Genomic DNA, 24607 nt, shown 5'->3' with positions numbered 1-24607 from the left:
TTTATCAATTAAAAGGCTCCGTTAAGTTTTTAACGTTGGTCAATAGCAGCGTTAGATTTTACATAAGTTATCGACAGTTTAACGTTGTGTTAAATCTAACGTAGAGATGAACAACAGGATTAACCATGTTTTAAATTTTAACGAAGTGTTAGCATATTTAAACGACAGCGTTAGACTTAACGACAAGTTGAACAACCGGCCCCAGATGAGCTTTACATTGTGAACATTTTACCACTGTAAGATTTTTTTAAAATAGGTTTTCAAAATTATAGGCAAAACTTGCATTTCACCTTTTTGTTCTTCCTTCAATTCTGTAAGTCATCTTGATTGTCGGACCGAATCATTAAATAAATTAATTCCACACTTCACACAAAATGTATTATTGTACCCGTAAGAAAATACAAAAAGAACTTGTATAGGTATATACGTAATTCCACTCGAACATAATAAAGTAATCCCTTAAAGACAAGAACAAACAATAGCAGTGTTTAAATATTTTACAATGTGTAAACATGATATACCGTGTCTGTTTCCGAGGTCACAGCATCTTTCCATGTGCCAACAATAACTACTGGTGGATCATTATCACCCAACGGTTTCTTGTCAGATGTATTTTTTCTCTCTTCAAGTCTACTGTAGCAATGTATTGAGTCAATCCATAGTCTGAATAAGGCTACAAAGTCAAAGAACAACTGTTTTATATAATAATTTATTAAAAGTCCCTACTAGTTATGACAACGGAAGTTTTAGGATATCAATTGTATACAAATTGTAAATCGATTCAGAAAATACAAATCACAATTTATAAAGTAAACCATTGTAAGTCAATGTACGGCTTTCAACACGGAGCCTTGGCTCACACCGAACAACACGCTAAAAAGGGCCCCACATAACAAGTGTAAAACCATTCAAATGGGAAAACCAACGGTCTAATCTATATAAAAAAAACGAGAAACAAAAAAAACGTATAAATTACATGAAACAAGGGAAAACTACTGTACATCAGATTCCTGACTTATATAATTATTTTAATTTAATATTTGCAGCTGGATTGCTCACATAACAAGATAATGTATGTTAGGAATGGAAATGAGACCACAATACAAGGATGTTAACAGACGGTACTTAAGTATATTGGTATTTAATGAAACATTTTATTTGTGTATTGTTTGAATACTGCTCTGCTATCATGATCTTTTTAAAGGCATTGAGTTGTAAACTTCAACCAGAATACTTTAAAAATTATAAAACGCTTTCATGCTTTAAGAGTGGTAATTTCTAAAACTTAATATTAACACCTGAATCAGGCAGTTTAACTTTTGTTTACCAACTTAATTTACTAATTCTTTATTTTGCACTATTTTATATCTGTTTGACACAATTGTCTTACTTTGTGGATGTAGTGAAATACAGTTTTATATGTTAACGACAATCTTGCATGTTTATTTGGGATTTCAACATGTTAAACAATTTTCATACGGTCCCTTACATTAAGAAATTCCAATAATTCCATTACACAACTTAACCAAAAATATTAGTAAGTTTAGACATTATCTGATAGTGGAAATCTTGAAATCAATAATATGATCCCTGTTAGACATGCATTATTCACTGATATAAAATGATCACCATTTATTAAAGTTAAATTTTGAATTTAAAATGCATGTATTTTTGAATAGATTGTTACATATAGGTTGCACTTTGTAAACACAGCTGTTTCTCAAATCACCCCAGGCCTCTTATAAGGAGATCTAGAATATTCATAGAAAATTAATTTTGTTTACATACTTGTTCCCAGTTTTGCTCTATGTGTTGCATATCACAGAGACATAACTTGGGACTGTTACCAGAAAATACAAATGTGTATAGTGTTGATATTGAAATCTGTGATAACCTTACAGTAGCGGTAGATATAGTTAGTGAAAATTAGTGTTAGTTTAAATTCTGAGAAGGTCAGGGCATGAACACATTCCTTCCGGAGCACCTGAGATCACCCCTAGTTTTTGGTGGGGTTCGTGTTGTTTATTCTTTAGTTTTCTATGTTGTGTAAAGTGTACTATTGTTTGTCTGTTTGTCTTTTTCATTTTGAGCCATGGCATTGTCAGTTTATTTTAGATTTATGAGTTTTACTGTCCCTTTTGGTATCTTTTGTTTCTTTTTGAAAGTATGCGGCACATCCCTATATTTTGACCTTTGAAAAAAATGTGGTGCATATACATTTTCACTTCTAGGATATGATGGTTTCCAAAACTTTATAGTAAAAGTGGTACAGTTTTTGCCGTAAAAGGAGATCCAATGGGAAATTGTATTGTCAATATTTACAGAAATGCAACCTACAATAGAGTAATGGAAATCCAATTCTTGATTAGCTGATCTTTCAGATATGTGATACTCAATTCGGAATGCATACTGTTGTTTATAATCAAAGCTGTTAACCAGGGTTAAGACAAACATATTAATATGATCAATATTAAAACTAAATGATATTATCACATTTGTTTGAACGTATTCAATTTATATTTGAAAAACAGAAAAAACGTACGATGTGTATTAATTTAGGGGCCATCTGAAGGACGCCTCCGTGTGCGAGAATCGCTCACTGCATTGAAGACCTATTGGTGAACTTCTGCTGTTGTCTAATTTCTATGGTCGGGTTGTTGTCTCTTTGACACAGTCCCCATTGATCTTTTCTGTACTCTTATTTTGAATTGCAGTTGAATTTATTTCATGCAAAGTTAATGATTGATAACTGTACGATAGTTTTAGGGTTTTCAGTGAAAGAAACCTTTTTTTTTCATTCAAGCTGTCAGATTTATCCCACTTTTAATATAGAAAATTATACCCCTCTTTAGATTTTCAAATTATCAGATCTATACAGTAAACACTATTGTATAAAAGCTTAACGCAATGTACATTTGACATTCATTTTAATAATACAGGGGAAATGATACAGGGGTTTAAATATCCAAGGAGGGGGTCAATTTCCTGCTTTGGAAAACTGATCCTTTTTAATTTTCAATCTAGGATTAGACCCAGGGTTAAATTTTCAATGATGAAAATTTCACCGGGTTCAACTTTCCTAGGGTCCAATGTTTCATATGACATCCTTTTGACAAGATATTGTTTCATAGAAACTTGCACAATACAATGTGTACAATATTTTCTCACGTAACCTTCATTTTAAAACAATAAATATCATCTTGTAACAAAGATTGAAACAGTATCCAGTATTTTACATTTGAAAAATAAAGGTCCATTTTAAAATAGAAGAAAAGTCTCAAACGGAGGACAAACATACATTTTTCTCTTTTAAAATATACAGTCTGCCAAAAGTTAAACACCACCTATTTCTATTGCATGAATTTTTTTTACTTAAAAAAATCAGATTATCCTAAAAAAAAAATAGAAAATATTCATGTAGCAGTATTTGTCATCCAATATCAATAAAAGTCTCTACAAAGAATCTTTGGTATATTCGGGAAATTTTATGTCAATATTTGAGTCCATATGATGTGTAATCATCTTTCTTCCGGTATAGAACCATAACTCGGCGTCTCACACTCTGTACAAGCCTTCTGGACTTAAGTTGAGCAAATTAAATAAATTCAGCAACAATTGCTCCTCTTACATCGCTAAGATTTTGCAAAGATGGATCTCTGCAATCGAGATTTCTGCCAATAGCTTCCCAGACATGTTTGAGAGGGTTTATATATGGAGACATGGAAGGACAAAAGATACTTTTTAGTATCACCTGTTTCTGGCTCTGTGTACTTGGTTGCAATCCTTGCCCTGTGTGGTCTAGTATTGTCGTATATGTACAAGGGTCTTGACGAAAGTGGAGGATTATCAAAACGGGGGACTGCTATGTTTTCAAGCACCAAAATCCCTGTTTGTCTGTCCGTTCATGCTACTCTTCAAAATATGCAGACCCACGTAACAACAGTATGAGAAGAAACCTAATACTGTAACATAACTGGCAACGTATGGACATGCAGTTGTCAGGTAAATGATGTTTTGGTCCTACGAAGTTTTTTCCCAGCCATTTAACTCGTATTCTGCAGTCTTTTGGTCGTTTCAGAAACCAACTCTCATATGACCAATGCATTTTTGTTAGCTTCTCATGTTCCAGCGTTTATGAAACCTAAGTATACGGTGCCTGGCTGTTAGTTCAGGTCTCTCGACAACATGACGTACTCTTATATGTAGGTAGCCTTTATGAAGTCGACAAACCGATATTCTAACAAAACCACCTTGAGTCCAGTGGTATCTAAGCTTTGGGGCAGGAGTAAATTAGTTGGCTTAAGCACGTCCAATAAGCAGTCTGACATCACGATCTGTAGCTAGGTGGAATCTTCCAGACCTTGGTTTAACATATACAGTTCCTGTGTCAAAAGATGTTGTAAAAATCTGACAATTATGGTGTGAATATCATCGAAATGGTTACCTATGCTTCCAGTGCTCCTATTGCCATTTGACATGTCAATTGTTTGTCAATGTTCAACAACAGATAATGTACGCCTTGCCATATGTCACAGTGACTTGATGAAGGTCAAATTTCACCTTTACGCGAGACAGTAGGAAGAAGATTTAAAGGCAGCGAAACAATGTATTCGAAAACTGGCAGATGACCTTTAATAAAAAGTTGCTTGGCATGTTTATCGGAGTTTTATTTTCTTTGTTGTAATGCATTTTCTTAGTGTATGTTATAAACAATTCTTAACACCAAATATAAATGTTTTTTTGCGATACATGAAGTTAAAAATTCATATGTAGGTGGTGCTTAACTTTTGGCGGACTGTATATATGTACTACAATCAACCAATTCGAAAACATTATAAAAGCTTTAAATACATAAAATCAATTTTGCAGATGTTAGAACAATCAACAAAATATAAAGTTATAAGTGAAAGGATTATGTATTCAGTCTGTTTGAGAACAAACTTTAACATCAATGAAATAAGTATCATTGTTTAGCATACTGGTTTATTAATGAAATTTTACCTTGTGCATTATGATCATCAGCTTCATTGAGTTTTGTAACAACAAGATACATTGCATCTTGGGACAGAAAGGTTTGATGTGTGTGGTAAAATTCCTCATCTCCTGCAAAATCCCACAACAAAAATGTGGCATATTCCTCTTTGTCATTTACATCAACTTTAGACTTAGCGGATAGCATAGTTTCGAAATCCTTTGCTGCTTGTTCAGATGGCTGCTGGGGAGTTATTTGAGGTTCTGACTGAGGTTCAGCTGCTTCTGGAGGTTTTATTATTAGCTTGGATGCTGTCTCTGATTTCTTTAATTCATCAACAGATGTGACAGGTGTGTTGTCCTTAATGGCTATGTGGGACTCTACCGGTTTTTGAATTGGTTTTTTGTCCTGAATTTTTCCTACGTACTGTTTTAAAAGTCTTGCTTGAGTTTGAGTATCCTCATAGTTTTCTATGATTAGAAAAGAAAAATATTAGTTTTTGTCTAATATGTTGTGTAAAATACTAAAAAGAAATGAGAAAATTCTTAAGATAAAAGTATCAAAAACACATTATACATGGCGAAAGATACCAGTTTCGTAAAAAAACAAAACGACAACAGCCGAAGGAAAGCAACTGTAGATAAAACACGACATAGATTTTGTTTTATCGACAATTTTTTGTTCATAAATAATATCAGCAAACTTTGGAAACATTTAGCGACTCTTTTCATAATACAAGAAAATCCAGAGCCTGAATCGCTCACCTGTTATTTTTTGGTTGTGTTCAATGATTATTTTTGATTTTGAATATATAGTAATGAGTGGTTCAAAAATGCCATTTAAATGTTTTGTACCTTGTCATATTTTCCCTTTAAACATTTAAGCATGCATGTTCATTTGGGATACACTTTATAAACTAGATACCCTAAAGAAAATACAGTTTAAGTTTGATGCGTTTTGGTCCAGTAGTTTCAGAGGAGAAGATGTTTCAAATAGTTTACAACGACAGATGACGACTACAGATGACGGACGGACTTTAAGTGATGACATCAGCTCACATAGAGCCTTTAGTGCCCCGGTGGCAAATACTTTTAATTCTCTTTTAGAAAAACCATAGTAAAATCTTCATATTGGTTAAATATAAGAACATTCTTTCTGAGGAAATGTGTGAGGAAAACTTTACAGAACTTGATACCAACAGATATATGAAAGACTATACCATCAGACCATTATGATAAGTGTACCAGATAAGGACACACCATGTTTTTTTAAGTATCAACACCATACCTTCTTGTTTATTCCATATGCCATCATCAGACATTGCTTTGCATTTAATTTTATGAATTTCTATTCCATTTGTACTGGTAACATCTGTAATGTCTTCACCAAATAATCTTCTTATCAATGTTGTCTTTCCAGCACCTTTTTTCCCAACAACTACTAAACGTATATCTCTCTTAAATTCATAGCCTGACTGAAGTAGTTTGAGGTACAAATCAATTGATCTTTTGTCGGCCATTAATTTGATCTCAGTTGGAACAATATCGCCTGCAATGATTTTTGTTCATGAAGAGTTTTTTTTATTAAGAAGAATATCACAACTTTACTCCATTCAATTAAGTATACTCATATAACAATTCTTTGGTGTGCCTGCATTTACTGTATTTAAATTTGAAATGTTTTTTGGGGATTACGACACACACGACATAACAAAATAAACAGCTATACTAGTAGGGTAAGATTTGCCCTTCATACTGTAAACAGGGAAATTTTCGCGGTAGTTTTATTTTAGCTATTTTCGCGGTAAGAATAGAAACAATAAAACGACCACGAAAATAACAAGGGAACTCTTTTTATTACATTTACTTTTACAAGTTGTGACTTGGATGGAGAGTTACCTCTTTGACACTCATACCACATCTTCATATATCTACGCATATGAATAGAATATATATATATAGGACTACTGTATAACACTGATTTTATAGACGACACATATATAACTGAAATCATAACTATATATCTTAATAAAAAGCAAAGTTAGAAGTTATGAATTTAATGCAAACAGTTCACCATAAACACGAAAGCAATCATAACGGATTTTGTTATGTAAACAATACTCATTGCAATTATGTTAATGATACATGTCAATCAGTAATAAAATTATCATCTCGTTGAATCTACTACACAGATTAATCAGATCAAAAGATCGATTAATTAGCATTAATCCTGAGAGCATTTTATTTTGATTCAATCTTAATTAAGGTCTACTTTTTACAAGCAAACATGACAAACTTATAATCTACTTTAACATTAATGAACCGAAAACAAAAGATTTCTGATTGATTTTATCACTTGATTTAAGATATATGTAAAGCTGATCACTTTTCAAATCATTTATGACAATATTTATATGGGCCACTGGGAAATCGCGAATTCAAAATGGCATGAATTTGGATTGTGTTAGTAAATCGCGAAATAAAGACGGTGCGAAAATTTCCCGGTTTACAGTATTCATATCGAAATTGGTGAAATCATAAAACAGAATAATGAAGACATCAAATTGGTCAATATGCGCAATAGATTTTCCATATGCTGTAATAGTAACTTTTTCTTCTGAGGCTCAATCTATATCGTAAACTTGGATATGTATGATGGCTTGTTTTGAAGCCGAGACATTTTCACGTGTGTGGTTAAATTTTCGAGGTATGAAGTGAGATTCATTTTCCCGTAAATTACCAAACCCAAAAAAAAATCGTGTTGCGGATCCTTGTAGTAAAGAATCCCTTTTCGCACAATAAGATCTATGAAAGTTGAATTCTTTGAAAAACTTTAATAACTTCTTAGTCTTTTAAATTTATCATAAGGTCCTCTTCTTTTTAAATAAAAACATACAACAGCATGCCACATACGGGACAGAAAATATCTTGGTATATATTTCACAATGAATACCCTTCGTCAATATTTTACCCATTGATCTTCTATGAACTTTTTCCTCTGATAGAAAGATGGAATAAAAGTTCAACACATTATCTATATATCTGTGTCTGTGAGAAGAAAAAACTCCAGTAAATCTAGTATTTTTAAAAAGCCATTTTTTTCACCACCCTTTGGAAACTTGTATACATTGGGATGACCGGAAATTTTAACTGTTAACAAAACTTAGAATTTTTTAAATACTAAGGCTTATCTAAATCAGGAATATATTATCTTAGCTGTATTTGGCAAAACGTTTAGGAATATTTGGTCCTCAATGCTCTCCAACTTCGTGTGTTATTTGGATATAATTATTTTTTGATTTGAGCGTCACTGATGAGTCTTTTGTAGACGAGACGGGCGTCTGACGTAGGTGAAAAATTTCAGTCCTGGTATCTATGATGAGTTTATTTATGGGCAACTACTTCGAAACTGGCTAATAGGTTTTATATCTATCTCATTTAATTTCACAATAGCAGCAAACAACTGCTAAATATGCTGGGAATACATTAGATCATTTATGGCAAAAACTTGTACAAGCTGCTGTGTTTTGCAATTTTTGATAAGGATCATACATCTTGCTTTGCCAAATGCCTTACTAGATTCCCCCACCTTGCATGGTCTTCAACAATTGCCAGTATTTATTGAACATTGTCATTAATGATGAATATCTCTATGAATAATTAGATGATAATTTAAATCATTTTGACAAATGTGTGGATCGTATCCTGCTGAACTTTTTTTCTTTTTCTAAAATTTAGAATTTTCAAGATAATGGACAAAACTATGTTTAAAGATATCATTACACAAGGAACAATAACTTGATTAACAAGTCGACAGAAAGGCCATTCTAGCTTATTTGTGGATTTTGACTTGCTGGTCGAAAGTGTATGTTTTTTTTTTACAGTTTTCAGAAATAGTTATCAAAGGTACCAGGATTATAATTTAATACGCCAGACGCGCGTTTCGTCTATATAAGACTCATCAGTGACGCTCATATCAAAATATTCATAAAGCCAAACAAGTACAAAGTTGAAGAGCATTGAGTATCCAAAATTCCAAAAAGTTGTGCCAAATACGGCTAAGGTAATCTATGCGTGGGATAAGAAAATCCTTAGTTTTTCAAAAAATTCAAAATTTTGTGACAGGAAATTTATAAAAATGACCACATTATTGATATTCATGTCAACACCGAAGTGTTGACTACTGGGCTGGTGATACCCTCGGGGACGAAACGTCCACCAGCAGTGGCATCGACCCAGTGGTGTAAATAGTTATCAAAGGTACCAGGATTATAATTTAATACGCCAGACGCGCGTTTCGTCTATATAAGACTCATCAGTGACGCTCATATCAAAATATTCATAAAGCCAAACAAGTACAAAGTTGAAGAGCATTGAGTATCCAAAATTCCAAAAATTTGTGCCAAATACGGCTAAGGTAATCTATGCGTGGGATAAGAAAATCCTTAGTTTTTCAAAAAATTCAAAATTTTGTGACAGGAAATTTATAAAAATGACCACATTATTGATATTCATGTCAACACCGAAGTGTTGACTACTGGGCTGGTGATACCCTCGGGGACGAAACGTCCACCAGCAGTGGCATCGACCCAGTGGTGTAAATAGTTATCAAAGGTACCAGGATTATAATTTAATACGCCAGACGCGCGTTTCGTCTATATAAGACTCATCAGTGACGCTCATATCAAAATATTCATAAAGCCAAACAAGTACAAAGTTGAAGAGCATTGAGTATCCAAAATTCCAAAAAGTTGTGCCAAATACGGCTAAGGTAATCTATGCATGGGATAAGAAAATCCTTAGTTTTTCAAAAAATTCAAAATTTTGTGACAGGAAATTTATAAAAATGACCACATTATTGATATTCATGTCAACACCGAAGTGTTGACTACTGGGCTGGTGATACCCTCTGGGACGAAACGTCCACCAGCAGTGGCATCGACCCAGTGGTGTAAATAGTTATCAAAGGTACCAGGATTATAATTTAATACGCCAGACGCGCGTTTCGTCTATATAAGACTCATCAGTGACGCTCATATCAAAATATTCATAAAGCCAAACAAGTACAAAGTTGAAGAGCATTGAGTATCCAAAATTCCAAAAAGTTGTGCCAAATACGGCTAAGGTAATCTATGCATGGGATAAGAAAATCCTTAGTTTTTCAAAAAATTCAAAATTTTGTGACAGGAAATTTATAAAAATGACCACATTATTGATATTCATGTCAACACCGAAGTGTTGACTACTGGGCTGGTGATACCCTCGGGGACGAAACGTCCACCAGCAGTGGCATCGACCCAGTGGTGTAAATAGTTATCAAAGGTACCAGGATTATAATTTAATACGCCAGACGCGCGTTTCGTCTATATAAGACTCATCAGTGACGCTCATATCAAAATATTCATAAAGCCAAACAAGTACAAAGTTGAAGAGCATTGAGTATCCAAAATTCCAAAAAGTTGTGCCAAATACGGCTAAGGTAATCTATGCCTGGGATAAGAAAATCCTTAGTTTTTCAAAAAATTCAAAATTTTGTGACAGGAAATTTATAAAAACAGACCAAATAATGTGCAAAAAAATCATCATTAAATGGCAATAACTTCAATAAATAGTCGTAAACAGTTTTGGTCATGTTGATGTATTTGTATATAATTTTCTATTAAAGATTCAATATATTTATTGTTGATGTTTAGATATGTCGAGGCAAAACCGCAAAAAAGGTAAGAATTGTCATTACACTTAATTACGCTGACTCTAATAAGAAGTCCACTAAGATTTCAACACTGTTTAATTATTTTTATAACTTGCATTGCTGATCATGTTGCTATTTTAGGTTTCTTTCTATCTATTATAGTTTAAAGCTAATCATGTAAATTGGTAAAACTAGTAAAAATGGTACAATACATATGTTAAGGGTAATAATTATAAGCAGTCGACAGATATTAACAATAGATTGATAAAATTGAGAATTCAAATTGGTAATGTGTCATAGGGATTACAATCCGAACAAAAAGCAGAAAAAAGTCGAAGGCTCAATATTCTGAACATTAGAGCCAAAGTCAAGTTTCTATTTTAAAAGCAGTTTTCCAAATAATGTTCTTTTGTAGCCATGTCAGACGCAACTTGGTTGGCAAGCAGACATATATCTTAACTAGATAGATACCCAAATAATGAAAAATAATAAATTGGTGTCCAGTAATTTGAACTAGAGAAGAGGATAACTGAACTAGAGGCTCTCAAGAGACTGTGTCGCTCAACGTGGTCTATGAGCATATTAAACAAAGGACACTCTCCAACATTGTAGACAAGATTATACCATGGAAAAAATCTCTATTTTGTTGATCTTGTATTTCTGATCTTTTAGTCTGTTAGGTTATTGGACTTTTTAATAGATCTAGCCTTGTTGATCTTTTTTTGTGATTTAGAGAGTTTATTTGTCTAGATCTTGCCTTGCTGATCTTTTTTGTGATTTAGAGAGTTTATTTGTCTATCATAATGAGGCTTAACAGAAAAAGGTTTCTCTCTAAATATCATATGTTACTCGAACAAAGGCAATAAATAGGTGTGCTATGAGCGCATGATATGCCCGTCACATTTTCAGAGAATTAAGTTCAATTACTTTTCAATGTCATATTAGACATTTATGAAAATCAAAAGGGAGCTCAGGCCTCGACAATAACCTTGTCCGATTGTCCGGTACCAGAGAGAAAAAAGGTTGGACAAGTAAAAGCTGTATCACGCTTGTCCATCGGGACAAGTACAATTATTCTGCAGAAAACAAATTTCATCCAACTTTGATGAACAAGTATAATATTAAACAAAAAACAAAAATTAATTTGACATGTTTCTGTATTCTGTTTATTTAAATGCAAAACCTTTTTCTTCAACATGTTTACTTGCAGTGGATAATTTTTAACTGGTTTGTTGTCAGGCACTTTTTAACAGGTAAAAGGTATACTATTCTAGGAAACCAGTCTTACTGATCCGAATCAATGATGCACTTTGTAGATAAGGTAACTTTACCGGTCCTACTAAAAAGCGCCCGAGAGCGCCCGGGAAAAGAAAAAGCGCCCGGGGAAGGAAAATTAGCGCCCGAAAGAATAATATAATAATATTTTATAACAATAAATTTTTTCATTAAAAAAAAAAATAAATCATTGCTTGTGTTGTCCTTAATATACATGTGGATATGATGCCTGAAGTCTAATATTTTCGCAACTACATGGTGAACACTTTTTTATGCAGATGCTGATATACATTTATAATATCTTTTTTATGAAACTAAAACTGTTTCAATGGCTATGCTTATCAGGGTTTTAATGCTTATTTTTAAATTTAAACCAAACTCCTGCTTTTTACCCCCTTGTTTTAACTACGGTACATGTATAGTACTGCTTTATTTGCTGATGTATTATGTGTAACTCTTTTAATTTTGATTAAATTAATATTTATCTGTGAAATTTAAGTCGCCGTTTTTTTTACATTTTTCATTTTGATATCGTTTTTGAAAAACATGCCTTTTGATGTCTTACATTTTATAAATCTTCCGCATAAACTGTGATCCATTATAATCAGACTTTCGAAATAGTATTCATAAATTATATTATTGTTAAAATTGAAACATTCATACTTGTTTTATTACAAATGTCTACTATCTGAATTTGAAAATTACTGGTCTAAAATTCAAAAAAAATAATGTGCATAACTTATTTCATCAACACAAAGTTGTCTCATGCCAATGAAATATCTATATATTTTTCCCGGGCGCTTTTTCTTTTCCCTGGGCGCTTTTTATTAACCCGGGCGCATTTTAGTAGGACCCAATTTTACAGTACAGTTCATCACTTGGAAAGATTCAGCTCCAAGTTTAGCAGACAGTTAGGCACCGTATGAGACATATTTAGTAGACATGATTGATAGACAGTTTGGCAAGCCAGGAGACATTTCGGGACCAAGACAAATCAGTTCCTCATTTTGCTACCTTATTTTGTTCCTTATAATAATAAATACCATACCAGTAATTTTTCCCAAAAATATTGTTTTTTTAATTATTTATCATAAAATTCACAAAATCATATTTGATCATAAGTATAAAAAAAATAATACTTGCAATATGGCGACCTATAGTTAATAATTTCTATGTCAGTTGGTCTCTTGCAGAGAGTTGTCTCTTTGGCAATCAGACCTTATATATATCTTCTTCTTTTTATTAATTGTATTTGAATACACTTTTTTCAACTTCAAAACAACAGGATACAAATCCTATGAGTGTAAAGGCCTATCAGATGGTGCCGCATGAGTCTAATGAGACTGATGAAAAATAGAACCTAACTCCTGTGACATGACAAGTTGTACTTGACTCATATTTTTGAAGAGTATTTCAAAAGAAATGCATCCAATTCTGTTCTATTGTTTGAATATGTTTTGTTCTACTTTAATGAACTTAAAATGTAAAAAGGGTATTTGTAATAAGAAAAAATTGGACAAGTAACAATTTCATTCGGACAATTAAGTTTTGGTATGTACTTGTCCTACTGGACAAGTTGAAAAAAAGTTATTGTAGAGGCCGTGGAGCTTACATCAATAGATATAAATAATCCATCAAAGTGTAATGAGAATTACTGAAAGCATTTTTGAGTTATTGTCCAAATACCGGGAAATCACCCCTTTGATAAGAACAAAACCCCAAAACTCGTAAACATAAAATCTAAAATTTATAAAATTCTAATGAGGCTCACATAAATAGATTTAAAAAAATTACCAAATTTTTATGAGAACTGCTGAAAGCATTCTTGAGTTATTGTCCAAAAACTGGAACATTCCCCCTATTTTATGAATAAAACCCTGTAACTCGAAAACATAAAATCTAAAATGTATAAAACTTGAAAGGGAGCTCATGTCAATATATATAGGTATAAATAATTCACCAACATTGCTTGCAAGTTCAGGTGAAAGCATTCTTGAGTTATAATCTGAACACTGGAAAAATCAATCTTTTTCTAATGAAAAAAAAACAAACTAAATGGAGCTCATGTCAATAGATATAAATAATTCATCAAAGTTGTATGCAAATTCGTTAAAGTGTTTTTGAGTTAATATCTAACATGTTAAAGTTGGATGGACAGACAGATGGACAACAGTATACCATAAAAAGTCCCATAAACAGGCGTATAGAAATGAAAAAAATCGTAAAATTTGCCATTGATGGGCAATAACTTCTATAAGAATTTGTCTAACAATTTAGACTTTTATATGGACAATTGGTAGAGCTCATTATTCTGAACACATGTTTCCTTTCAGATTTTCTCTATTTATAACGGTTAAAAAAAACTAGACAAAACTGTTGATCCCTATGTTAAATTTTAGCAATGACAGACATTTTGGTTGGTAGGCAGGGTTATCTGACACATCATATATAACTAAATACCTTAATGATGATATTGGCCAAGGTTGGTTAAATTGTCTCAGGATTCAATTGACCACATTTGGTCTTTTGAACTTATGTGTAGATCTTATTTTGCTGTTTACAGTTTATCTCCATTCATTATAATATTCAAGATACTAACCAAAAATTTTAAAATTTCCATAAAATTACCAATTCTAAGGCAGCAACCATACAAAAGGTTGTCTGATGCGTCTTAAATTTCAGTTCAGAAGATCTTTACCTGATAAACGTTTTTATACATGTCAGATTTGCTTTCAATGCTTTAGTTTCAGAGATATAAGCCAAACACTGCATTTTACCCCCATATTCTATTTAAGCTATGGCCGCCATCTGGCTAGATGGGCAGGGTATTTTTCAAACTACACATCCTGAGGATGATTGAGGCCAAGTTTGATTTCATTTGGCCCAGTAGTTGCAGAGGATAATTTTTTTTGTAAAAGAAACAGAAGCTCACTGGCCGAGTAAATGGAAACAATTTTATAATGTGAAATTTAATTAAAGGATAAACTTGATGAACTTTCAACAACTGAATTAAAAAAGAAATCTAGAGGCTCTAAATAACCTGTACGGTTCACCTGGATTTATATGCATCTTCAACAATGGACACCCTTTAACATCATAGACCAGAATATAAATCATGACTAAAATATCTCTTTCTGAGTTTATATGACCGAGAGTTTTTTTTTTTTTTACAGTTTCGCTCTTTCTACTAAAGTGTTGCCAAAATACACTATAATGGTTAACTTTTACAAACTGTGACATGGAAGGAGAGTTGTCACATTTACACTCATACATTAAACATCTTCTAATATATATAACAAATATTTATTTAAGGGCAATCACTTAATTTCGACATGGGCCATGGTTTATAAACAGTCTTTAAACTAATATGAGCTGATAGTTATGTAACTTTCTAAAAAATATTGATCTATTACTGTAAATAACAAGTAGTTACTATCAATCTAACTTAATTCTAAGTGTTCGGTAAACAGGAAGTTGTTGAGTGATGATCATGAAAACGCATCACACGGAATAGCTGACTTATATAAACCCAGAAACCAAATTTCAGAAATCCATTTAATGTAATTCCTGAGAGAAAAGCAACGAAAATACTAATTAGACGGACAGACTGAAGACAACCCATGTGTAAAATGATGTAAGATGTAAGTGTTTGGTTAACAGGAAGTTGTTGAGTGATTAATCTGAAAACACATCACACGGTATAGCTGACTAATATATCAACCCTGAAACCAAATTTCAGAAACCTTGTAATGTAGTTCCTGAGAAAAAAAATTACGAAAACTTGGATGGCATGTGTAAAATGATAAAATGTTTTGTTAACAGAAAGTTTTTGAGTGCTGATTATGAAAACGCATCACACGGTAAAATTGACTTATATAAACCCTGAAACAAAATTTCAGATATCCTTGTAATGTAATTTCTTGAGAAAAATGGGACGACATTTTTCAGTTTGGATGTCATATATAAAATGATGCAAGTGTTTGGTAAACAGCAAGTTGTTGAGTGATGAATCTGAAAACCCGTCCCACTGTATAGCTGACTTATATAATAAACCCTAGACCATATTTCAGAAATCCTTGTAATGCAGTCCCTGAGAAAGATACAACGAAAAATATTCATGGGACGGACTGACGGACTGATGGATGGACTGACAGATGGACAGACAGAGGTAAAACAGTATACCCCACCTTTTTAAAGCTGGGTTATAATTAACCTGAAAGTGGTACACTACACTGTAATCTCTTTATTGATAAAACATGATTGTTTTAATTTACATGTATTGTTCTAAAAAAATGCACTATGGAATAACTGTGTTCTGTGTTGCTATTACATGGAACTCTCATGTTTGATCATATATTAAAATGAAGAACAGAAGGTTCTGAATGTTCTGAGCCATACCAATACCGCAATCTGTACCATAATCCGAATATCTATTATAACTGCAAATATCTTTGACTTACTATTTGTGGTTCATCTTAAACTGACCTAATCACAAGTTTAACATGTAAAATATATGCATACTTTTCAAAGTTAACAGACCATGATTGTGGGAACAAAGGCCAAATGATCTCCATGAATATGAGATTTGCTTATTCTAATACACCTGCATATCAAACATTGTTGGTCTGCCTTAAATTTATCTAATCATCTAAATTTTAAGATTTATACTAAGTTAACGTTTAAGGTTGATAGCCAGAGAAAGTTTGAAATTGACATTTTTAACAACTTGCCTTTTAGGCAAGTGACCATGATACATTACTTGTACGCGAGCATGGAGTTAGAAAACAAGTTGTCTAAATTTTGTTCTTGGTTTATAAAATGTTAACTGCCATTTATGGATATATTTCATGTAAATGCATTTCAAAACGGAATAAAATGTAGCCGTTTTGCAAAATTGCAAACGAAGGCATTTAATCCACCTAAGTCCAAATATTTATGATGAGATGTTTAAGCAAAATATCAAAATAACATTTCAAGACGTCATTATTATTTGGATTATATTGACCAAAGAGCAAAGGAGTAGGTCCGGTTAGGACCGATTTTGGCCTCAAATTTCAGGTTCATCTGACAAAAGATGTTGACCACTTATTTTATTTGATTCAATTAATTTATGTGAAAGATTTTAACTAATTTAGTCATTAAAAACGCTCCGATTCAAGCTCAAATATGAAAAATCTACCAAATATGCTGAAAAATGTCACTTTTAAGATGGTTTTTGGCAAAAATGAAAGTGGCCGCATCCGTGTTCATCCTCAACCTTTATATATGTTATGTATTATCATCAAATACAACTTACATTTAAATATTATGGATGAACACGAATGCGGCCACTTTCGTTTTACACGAAAACCGTCTAAAATTTAACCAAAATGCTAGAATTGTGAAGATTTCAGTAATTTAGCATGACTTAATGGTGCTAGTATTCGATATATGTACATCGTATTGTCAAAAACAGTCACATAATGGAAGGGCAGACACTAAAATTACTGAACTGATAGATTGATATGTTTTCCTTCGGAGGTAATTTTGTTTTTTAAATCGGAGATTATGCATCTTTTTCATCCAACTTGAAATATACCCATGTCGTCGACTAGAAATCTAATTGTTCTGCTAAACTGTGTACTAGATAAATTGAAAACTTATGCAAATGGTGTTTTTAAAATAAAACACTTCGTAATTGAGAAGAAAATTGTAATTTTGTTTGTTTCTTTTAACTTTTAACTTTTTTGTCACTAAAGTAAACATTACAGTACACATTCATCGCCTTCTCTAGCAAAGAGCTTCGATTCTTTTGTTCTATTTCAACCGGGTTTCCGACTGTAAATAATATAGCAATGCTGTTCGTAGGCATCCTTAACATAATCATCCTGATCAACGGATCACCAAAGGCCATTTCTTCATAGGAAACAACGCCTGTTTACAAAATATTTTGTACACACGTTGATAATTTTGTATTGGACGAACTTTTTTTTGAATGAACCCTACTCTTCAAGTATAAAGACACAGAGTAACGTTCGTCCTATCATGATTTCAAAGCTTTCAACATCGATTTCAAACAAATGCTTTGAAACTCTGAGTGTTCATGTCAAACGCTCACGTGATACAAAACAGACAAGACCTCATACGGGAAAGATAAAACCCCAGGATTCCGGTAAAAAAGTTTTGAGCGGATATACAAATATAAGATTTTTTGTAGGAACGGAAAAATAAAATAAAATCTTGCTGGTAAGGCCAGGATTTTTTAATTTGTTGGTTTACGGATCCGCCGACCCAATTTTGCTGATTTCCAAAATAAAAATAAAATCGAAATTTCAGGCTTTTTTTTATTCTCGCCGACCCTAACAAATACATTATTCCTGAAAAATAATTAAAATATCCTTTTTTATGAAATGAAATGCATTAATCACTAACAGAAGTGATGACACTTTCTGTTGTGAAAAATTAAACTTTCAGTTTACGTTTCTAAAAATAGACAAATCAATTATTAATGACCTTGAAATGTCGTTTGCGCAAATAATTTTGCGGAACGAAACCTGGGTTTAAAACCAATTACACTATAAGTTCGTTTCCCTTATTTGTCACCAGTCCGTAAGATGCATGTTCTCATATAAATAGACTTGTCCAAATGTGGACAGGTGGAAGTTCAAGACATCAAGTTAAAATACTGAATGTAAACAATTCATTTGATATTTTCTTGTTTTATAGATAATTAAAGAATATCGTCCCTTTAAATAAAAAACGGGAATGCATGACAACAGATTGGAATCAATTATTTAACCTGATATTCTCGTTTTTCCAGTGGACGAGTCTATTACGTTTTTGACACGTGTGTTGAAACTTATTTTCGTACGACGTTTTTACTTTTTTTTCTTTATCAGTTTTCGTGCTTATTATTGTTCACCAAGTTTTGATTAAAAGCTAAGTCAAATAACTGACGTCAATCTGTTTTTCTTGTTTGTGAAATGACGATTTAATTTCGTCTTTGTCAGTGTACCCTCCCCCCCCCCCCCCCCTTTTTTTACGGGAAATTATTAGACATTGTCATGCGATGTTTACAGCTGAGCAATAATATTTCATCAAACTAAAATTTAAGAACGATGAAAAAATAATATGACAAACATATTATTAGAAAGGTGAAATATATTTTTATTTTGCATATCAGTTTTCTGTCTTGAAAGATCTTAATTTTTTTTCTTTTTCTTTTTCCGACCGACCGACCCGACTTTTTCATGGAGAAAATCCGTAAACCAACAAATTAAAAAACCGTGGCCTAAATACAAATAAAAGATTTTCAGGCGGAACGAATTTATAGGGTCGGTCGGTAAAGGGCAAACAAACAATATTTTAATTTAAGCCTCATCAATACAATGCAATTAATTGGATAAAGTCGTACAGTAAACATGTTGTCATTCTGCAATTCCTAGAGTGGTTGTATAATCATGATAATGAGTTAAAGCTAATGAAATAAAAGTCAATAAAAATTACCTTCTCTCCCTTGTCCAGCAGTCACACCTGAAGATTTCTCTGACATGACAGTCTGAAAAATGAGGAATATGCACTGTAATTATATATCTTCACCAATATCACTTGAAGAACTATTAAAATATTTAGCTATAAACCACCTAGAAAATAATATATAATACAAATGCTCCACATTACATGAAACATATCAAACACTTTTTCCTATTTTTCATGATAACAGAGAGATATATTTAAAAGTTTAAAGGGAACAGGTTGTTTTTGAATTTGTAAAATCCCCTTGCAGGTATTTTTGTCCAAAAAAAATTTACACATTATGCAGGAAAAACCTGTCTTACTGATCATTTTGACCAAGCGTTAAAGTTTTAAAGATAAAACACAGAAATGAAAATAAACAAGAGGCTCAATCGCACTTGTATCGCTAACCTTGACATTTCTGCCAAAACTTAATTGGATTCATTGATGGATTGATTGACGGTGGTTAACACAACTTTCAGAATTATTTGTTTCATCATTGCAGTCAGTTTTTATTGGCGGAGGAAGCCTGAGTAGCCTTAGGTTACCATGGACCTTCGGCTGGTCAATTAAGATTGGAGTAAAATGCACCTCATAAACTCATTGTTGGAAGCAGTGTAACAAGATTATTTGGTGAATATAGGAGGTATGTAGATCTTGACAATCAGAGTATTTTTGCTCCTGAGAGATAGTTTTTCAATCAGTTGTGGTTTTCAAGATATAAGACAATTAATGATTGATTGATTGTTTGTTCTTTAACATCCATTAGCAAGACAAATACAATTAATGCAGTTTTCCCTCATGTCTATTTCTATGGCAGCCATATTTAGTATTTTAAGGCTATAATTCCTTTATAAGTCATCCAGTTGTTAAGGTTGTATCAGCAGTTTTATAGACCTTGCAATTCCAATTATTTTTGCAGTTTCAGTTGAACTTCTCAATCATTGTTTTCACGGATATTGGAAAAGCATTAAAATTTGTAAAATAATGTCATTTAAGGTCAATTACTCCTATGGTCCATTGTTTTTGGTCAGGTTGACATTTTAAGATCATTTTATATTAATCTCTTCTGCTATAAACAGTTTTTTACATATCTCATAAAGTTTGTTTTTTTAGAAAAGAGACAAAAAAAGAAAACAAGCATTTGGAGATGATTGCATTGCAATACAGCCCCCCACCTGTTAAAAAATCATTTTATCGAAACAAAATTATAATTTGATCTAGTAATTGTCATGTTGTTAACAATATAACAAATATTACATCAATATCTTCAACCATGACGGAATAAGATGTGGTAAACTGAGTACCTGCGTGAATCCCAAGAACCATAACTCTGCAAACTGATTATCAGAACCAATATAAAATTTGATCTTGAACTATAACTTGTCAGGGTATGTACCAAATATCAAATCAATATCTTCAAGCATAATAAAACTAGAGGCTTTTTGAAATCATCAGTCCGGAAAAAAATCCGAAATTGATCTGTAACTTGTCATGGTCAAGCTATATACCAAATATCAAATCATAATCTTAAAGCATGACAAAAATAATGTGTGGAAAACTGATTACTTGCCTGACAGGACAACAACTCTTCAAAAAAGCATCAGATAGATCTGTAATTTTGTCATGGTAAAACTAAATACCAAATATTAAATCAAAATCTTAAATATAAAAAAGATGATGTGGTATGATTGCCAATGAGATATTTGTTCCGCCTAACCGATGTTCCACCAGAAAACATTGTTATAAACAATGTCATAATATCTGTTCCTGTTGACAAAAACAATTCTATATCATTTATTCCGTTAGGAACATATACTGTAATATTTTCCCCTGGAAATAATATTCCAGAATACTTTTTCCATTTGGAACTTATATAATGAAGGAACTTCTATTTCAAGAAAGAGACAACTCTTCACAAGAGACCAAATGACACAGAAATTAACAAATGTAGGTCACCGTACTGCCTTCAACAATAAGCAAAGCTATAAAAGGCCCCAAAACAACAAATGTTAAACAATTCAAACAAAAAAACTAACAGCCTAATTTCTGTCTAAAAAAAAAGGACGCAAAACAAATAGGTAATACAGCAACAAAAGACAACCACTGGATTACAGGCAATACGAAAAAATGTGTTGGAAACCCAATTGCTGGAGTGAATTTAGGAAGTCCTGCCATATGAAGAACACAAACTCACAACCTGAATGTTAAAAGCCTAGTGATAACTGAGTAGTCAACTAGGTAAGGATACTTGCAAAGTTTTACGAAAGCCAAGCCTAAAATACAATACAGTTATCTCCATTTTTAAGCATTCTACATAAAATTTCAAAAAAAAAACCAGTTAATTGTCGACATACTGTCTGTGAAAGAATATCATATATCGAATTTAAAAAACTTGCTCTCGCCTCGTTCACTCTAGAATGAAATAGAAAACATCTAAAACTTTTGTTGATTATTGAAGAAATCACATAACAATAAATTAGTGAATTGAAAAATGATGGCTTAGCTAGTTAAAGTCCATTAATAATTGCATTACAATTTGATTTTTTTTTCAAGACTAATGTTTAATTGTTTAAAGATTTTTCTCCTGAAGAATCTTGGTTTTGCAGCATTTGTTTTCTTGGCTTTATATTTCTTTATATTTTGTAACTTATTTTCTACTTGAAACATTTGTAATTCAACACTATATTTGTACCTGTAAGTATTCCATCACTTCTTTATACTGTCCTCTCATTCTTTCTGCTGCTAAGTCGTATGGAGTCTGACCCTGAAATACACATAACAGATAAATCTTTATATTGCTTTCATCTTTTTTATTACAAAGAAGACTTTTTTAACATATATCTTATAATTAGTAGCTGGGTGATGTTTTATTTTATTTTTAAAGATGCTAACCATATCATTTTCATTCATTAAATAAATCTCTTCAGACAACATTCAGATTATTGTTCACAATTTTCTGAAGACTTCAAATAGGTTTTTAACTCTTTTTTTTTCAAAGGATATGAATAAATGCTTCATCTGTTCCCATTTGGTCTTGATTTTTGTTGCAGTTTGAAGAATGATAAATACATCCTTATATCTACACAAAGGGTGTGGGATATGGGGGGATTTCATCCTTAACTATCTTTTTACAATTTTTGGACACATTACAAATGTATCATGATTATTGACAGTTCTTTATATTCTTATATTATTCTCTATTCTTTATATTATTGTATTGAATTATTCTATTATAATTGTATCGAATAATTCTCTATTTATTAACTGTTTGCCTATATCTCGATAACCCCTTTACATCCTCCTATATCTGTATAAACCCATTCACTCCCTGGTTTACGGACAACTAGTGTCAAAGGTTAGGGTCGGAGGTAAAAAAAATAAAAATAAAATAGCAATCTTAGATTTTTTTTTTGTTCACGTATAACTGTTCTGAAAAATTTGAGTCGGAGGGGAAAAAAAAAAAAAATGCTGTTCATTCATGACATTACAGGGGTTGAGGAGGAGAAATAGTTTAGCTCTTATCTTGATATGCTTTGCATTTGATGGATGGATGGTCAATTGTTGTTTAATGTCTAGTGGCTAATCAGATGCATAATTAGGATGAGAATATGATAATGAGAAATGAAATGCTAAACTGACACACTGAGCCAGAATTTAAATGTGCTAGCTCACAAGGTAACAGTTCCCCCAAAGATATGTTACCTTACCCAAACACATTATTCTGACTCCTTTAATAATTGCAATTGCAGCGTGCTTGGCGAAGAAGCAGCAGATACCAATTTTTAAGTCTTTGATTTGACCGGGTCAAGGTTCAAACCCAAGATCTCTCACTCTCCAGGTGAACACAATACCATCACATTTAAGGTGCACGTGGTCTTCACGTATGAATATATGTGCATGTTTGACCCAAAAATCTTTTGAGGACAATATACTTGACATAAACAAATTTCTTTGATTTATGAAATGTTTGATAATCAACATGATCAACTGTGTTCATGATCCTATCATGCTGATGAAGAAATAGCAATGTACCAAAGTTTGACTAAAACACATATTTTGTACAGACAAGAAATTTGTTAGCATCTAAATTATGCATGAATCCCGTTCGTTGAAAAGTGGAAATGGTGGCAAAGAAATAAAAAGTTGAGATCAATGTTTTATTTTCAACAGGTAACTGCAGATAGTTCTTTAGTTTTTCCTCTTCCCATGAACCTTCATAGCATTTCTGACAGCAGGTAGCTTGCTCTCAGTACGTTGACCATCAAAGTTAATATTCAACTGAAAGTAGATGAAGCCGTCAGACTCCATGGTCCTCCCTCGTTGGGTTTTTGAATTCGTCTGCGTCATTTCGAAGCTTTTCAAAATACGCCGTTCACTACAAACGCTTTATTGACACAGACAAAACGTTTTGGAACGCCTCGGATTTTTTTATTCACAGCACTCGAAAAATCGGGTCGGCGGAATAAAAAACAACATGAAATCAAAATTTTAATTTTATTTCACTTTTAAACAAAATCGGGTCGGCGGATCCGTAAACCAACTAATTAAAAAAAAAGGCCTTATACATCTTTTTAATGATTCATTACTTAATAGTTGAACACTGGTCATATACTATAAAATATTACCTCATGTGATTTAATCAAGGGACTGGCACCTCCTTGTTCTACCAGACATCTTGTGGTCTGTAGATATCCAAAGCAAGCAGCCATATGTAAAGCTGTGTATCCACTGTCCTATAATATAACCAAATAACATGTAAATATTATGTACAATACTTCGTTATCAATATCAATAATATACAACATGTCCTACAACTGACATTTACACTTGTCTGATAAACTGGACATTGTTGTGTAATAAATATAAACAAAATATATATCACATGAATCAGTGGTCAAAACTGAATAAAATGACCAGTCACACTTGTATTTATATTGTATATAAACAATAAATAAACATGGTTTGTTGTGAAACGTCAAAACTTCCATTAAACCTGATATCTTAAAAAAATATTTTTTTCAAGAAATGTGTGAAATAATTATATCAATGGATTCAGTAGAACAAAACAAGTAAAATGAGACCCCACTTTATATGATTCTTACAAATATTTGTTTGTTAAAACTGTCTAATTAACAACAGGAATTAGTGTAGATTCAGTATAATCATTCATTT

The 24607-nt window shown here is 32.3% G+C and overlaps 1 protein-coding gene and 1 long non-coding RNA gene across 2 annotated transcripts; both read right to left on the bottom strand.

Annotated features, from left to right (window-relative positions):
* Positions 1 to 5165: 5165 nt before the first annotated feature.
* Positions 5166 to 6515, bottom strand: LOC134702156 (uncharacterized). The gene is made up of 3 exons (XM_063563240.1): positions 6260 to 6515; positions 5241 to 5442; positions 5166 to 5196 (listed from the first exon to the last, which is right to left on the bottom strand). The coding sequence occupies exons 1-3, from the start codon at positions 6489 to 6491 to the stop codon at positions 5166 to 5168; spliced, it is 465 nt and encodes a 154-aa protein (XP_063419310.1). The 5' UTR covers positions 6492 to 6515.
* Positions 6516 to 19418: 12903 nt separating this feature from the next.
* LOC134702161 (uncharacterized) lies at positions 19419 to 24167 on the bottom strand. The gene is made up of 3 exons (XR_010104348.1): positions 24061 to 24167; positions 22128 to 22199; positions 19419 to 19475 (listed from the first exon to the last, which is right to left on the bottom strand). It is a non-coding gene; the product is annotated as an uncharacterized LOC134702161 (long non-coding RNA).
* Positions 24168 to 24607: the final 440 nt, after the last annotated feature.

Source organism: Mytilus trossulus, unplaced genomic scaffold, assembly GCF_036588685.1.
Source record: "Mytilus trossulus isolate FHL-02 unplaced genomic scaffold, PNRI_Mtr1.1.1.hap1 h1tg000406l__unscaffolded, whole genome shotgun sequence".
Lineage (NCBI taxonomy): Eukaryota > Metazoa > Mollusca > Bivalvia > Mytilida > Mytilidae > Mytilus > Mytilus trossulus.
Note: the sequence above shows the minus strand (reverse complement) of the source record. Positions and strands in the feature narration are given on the sequence as shown.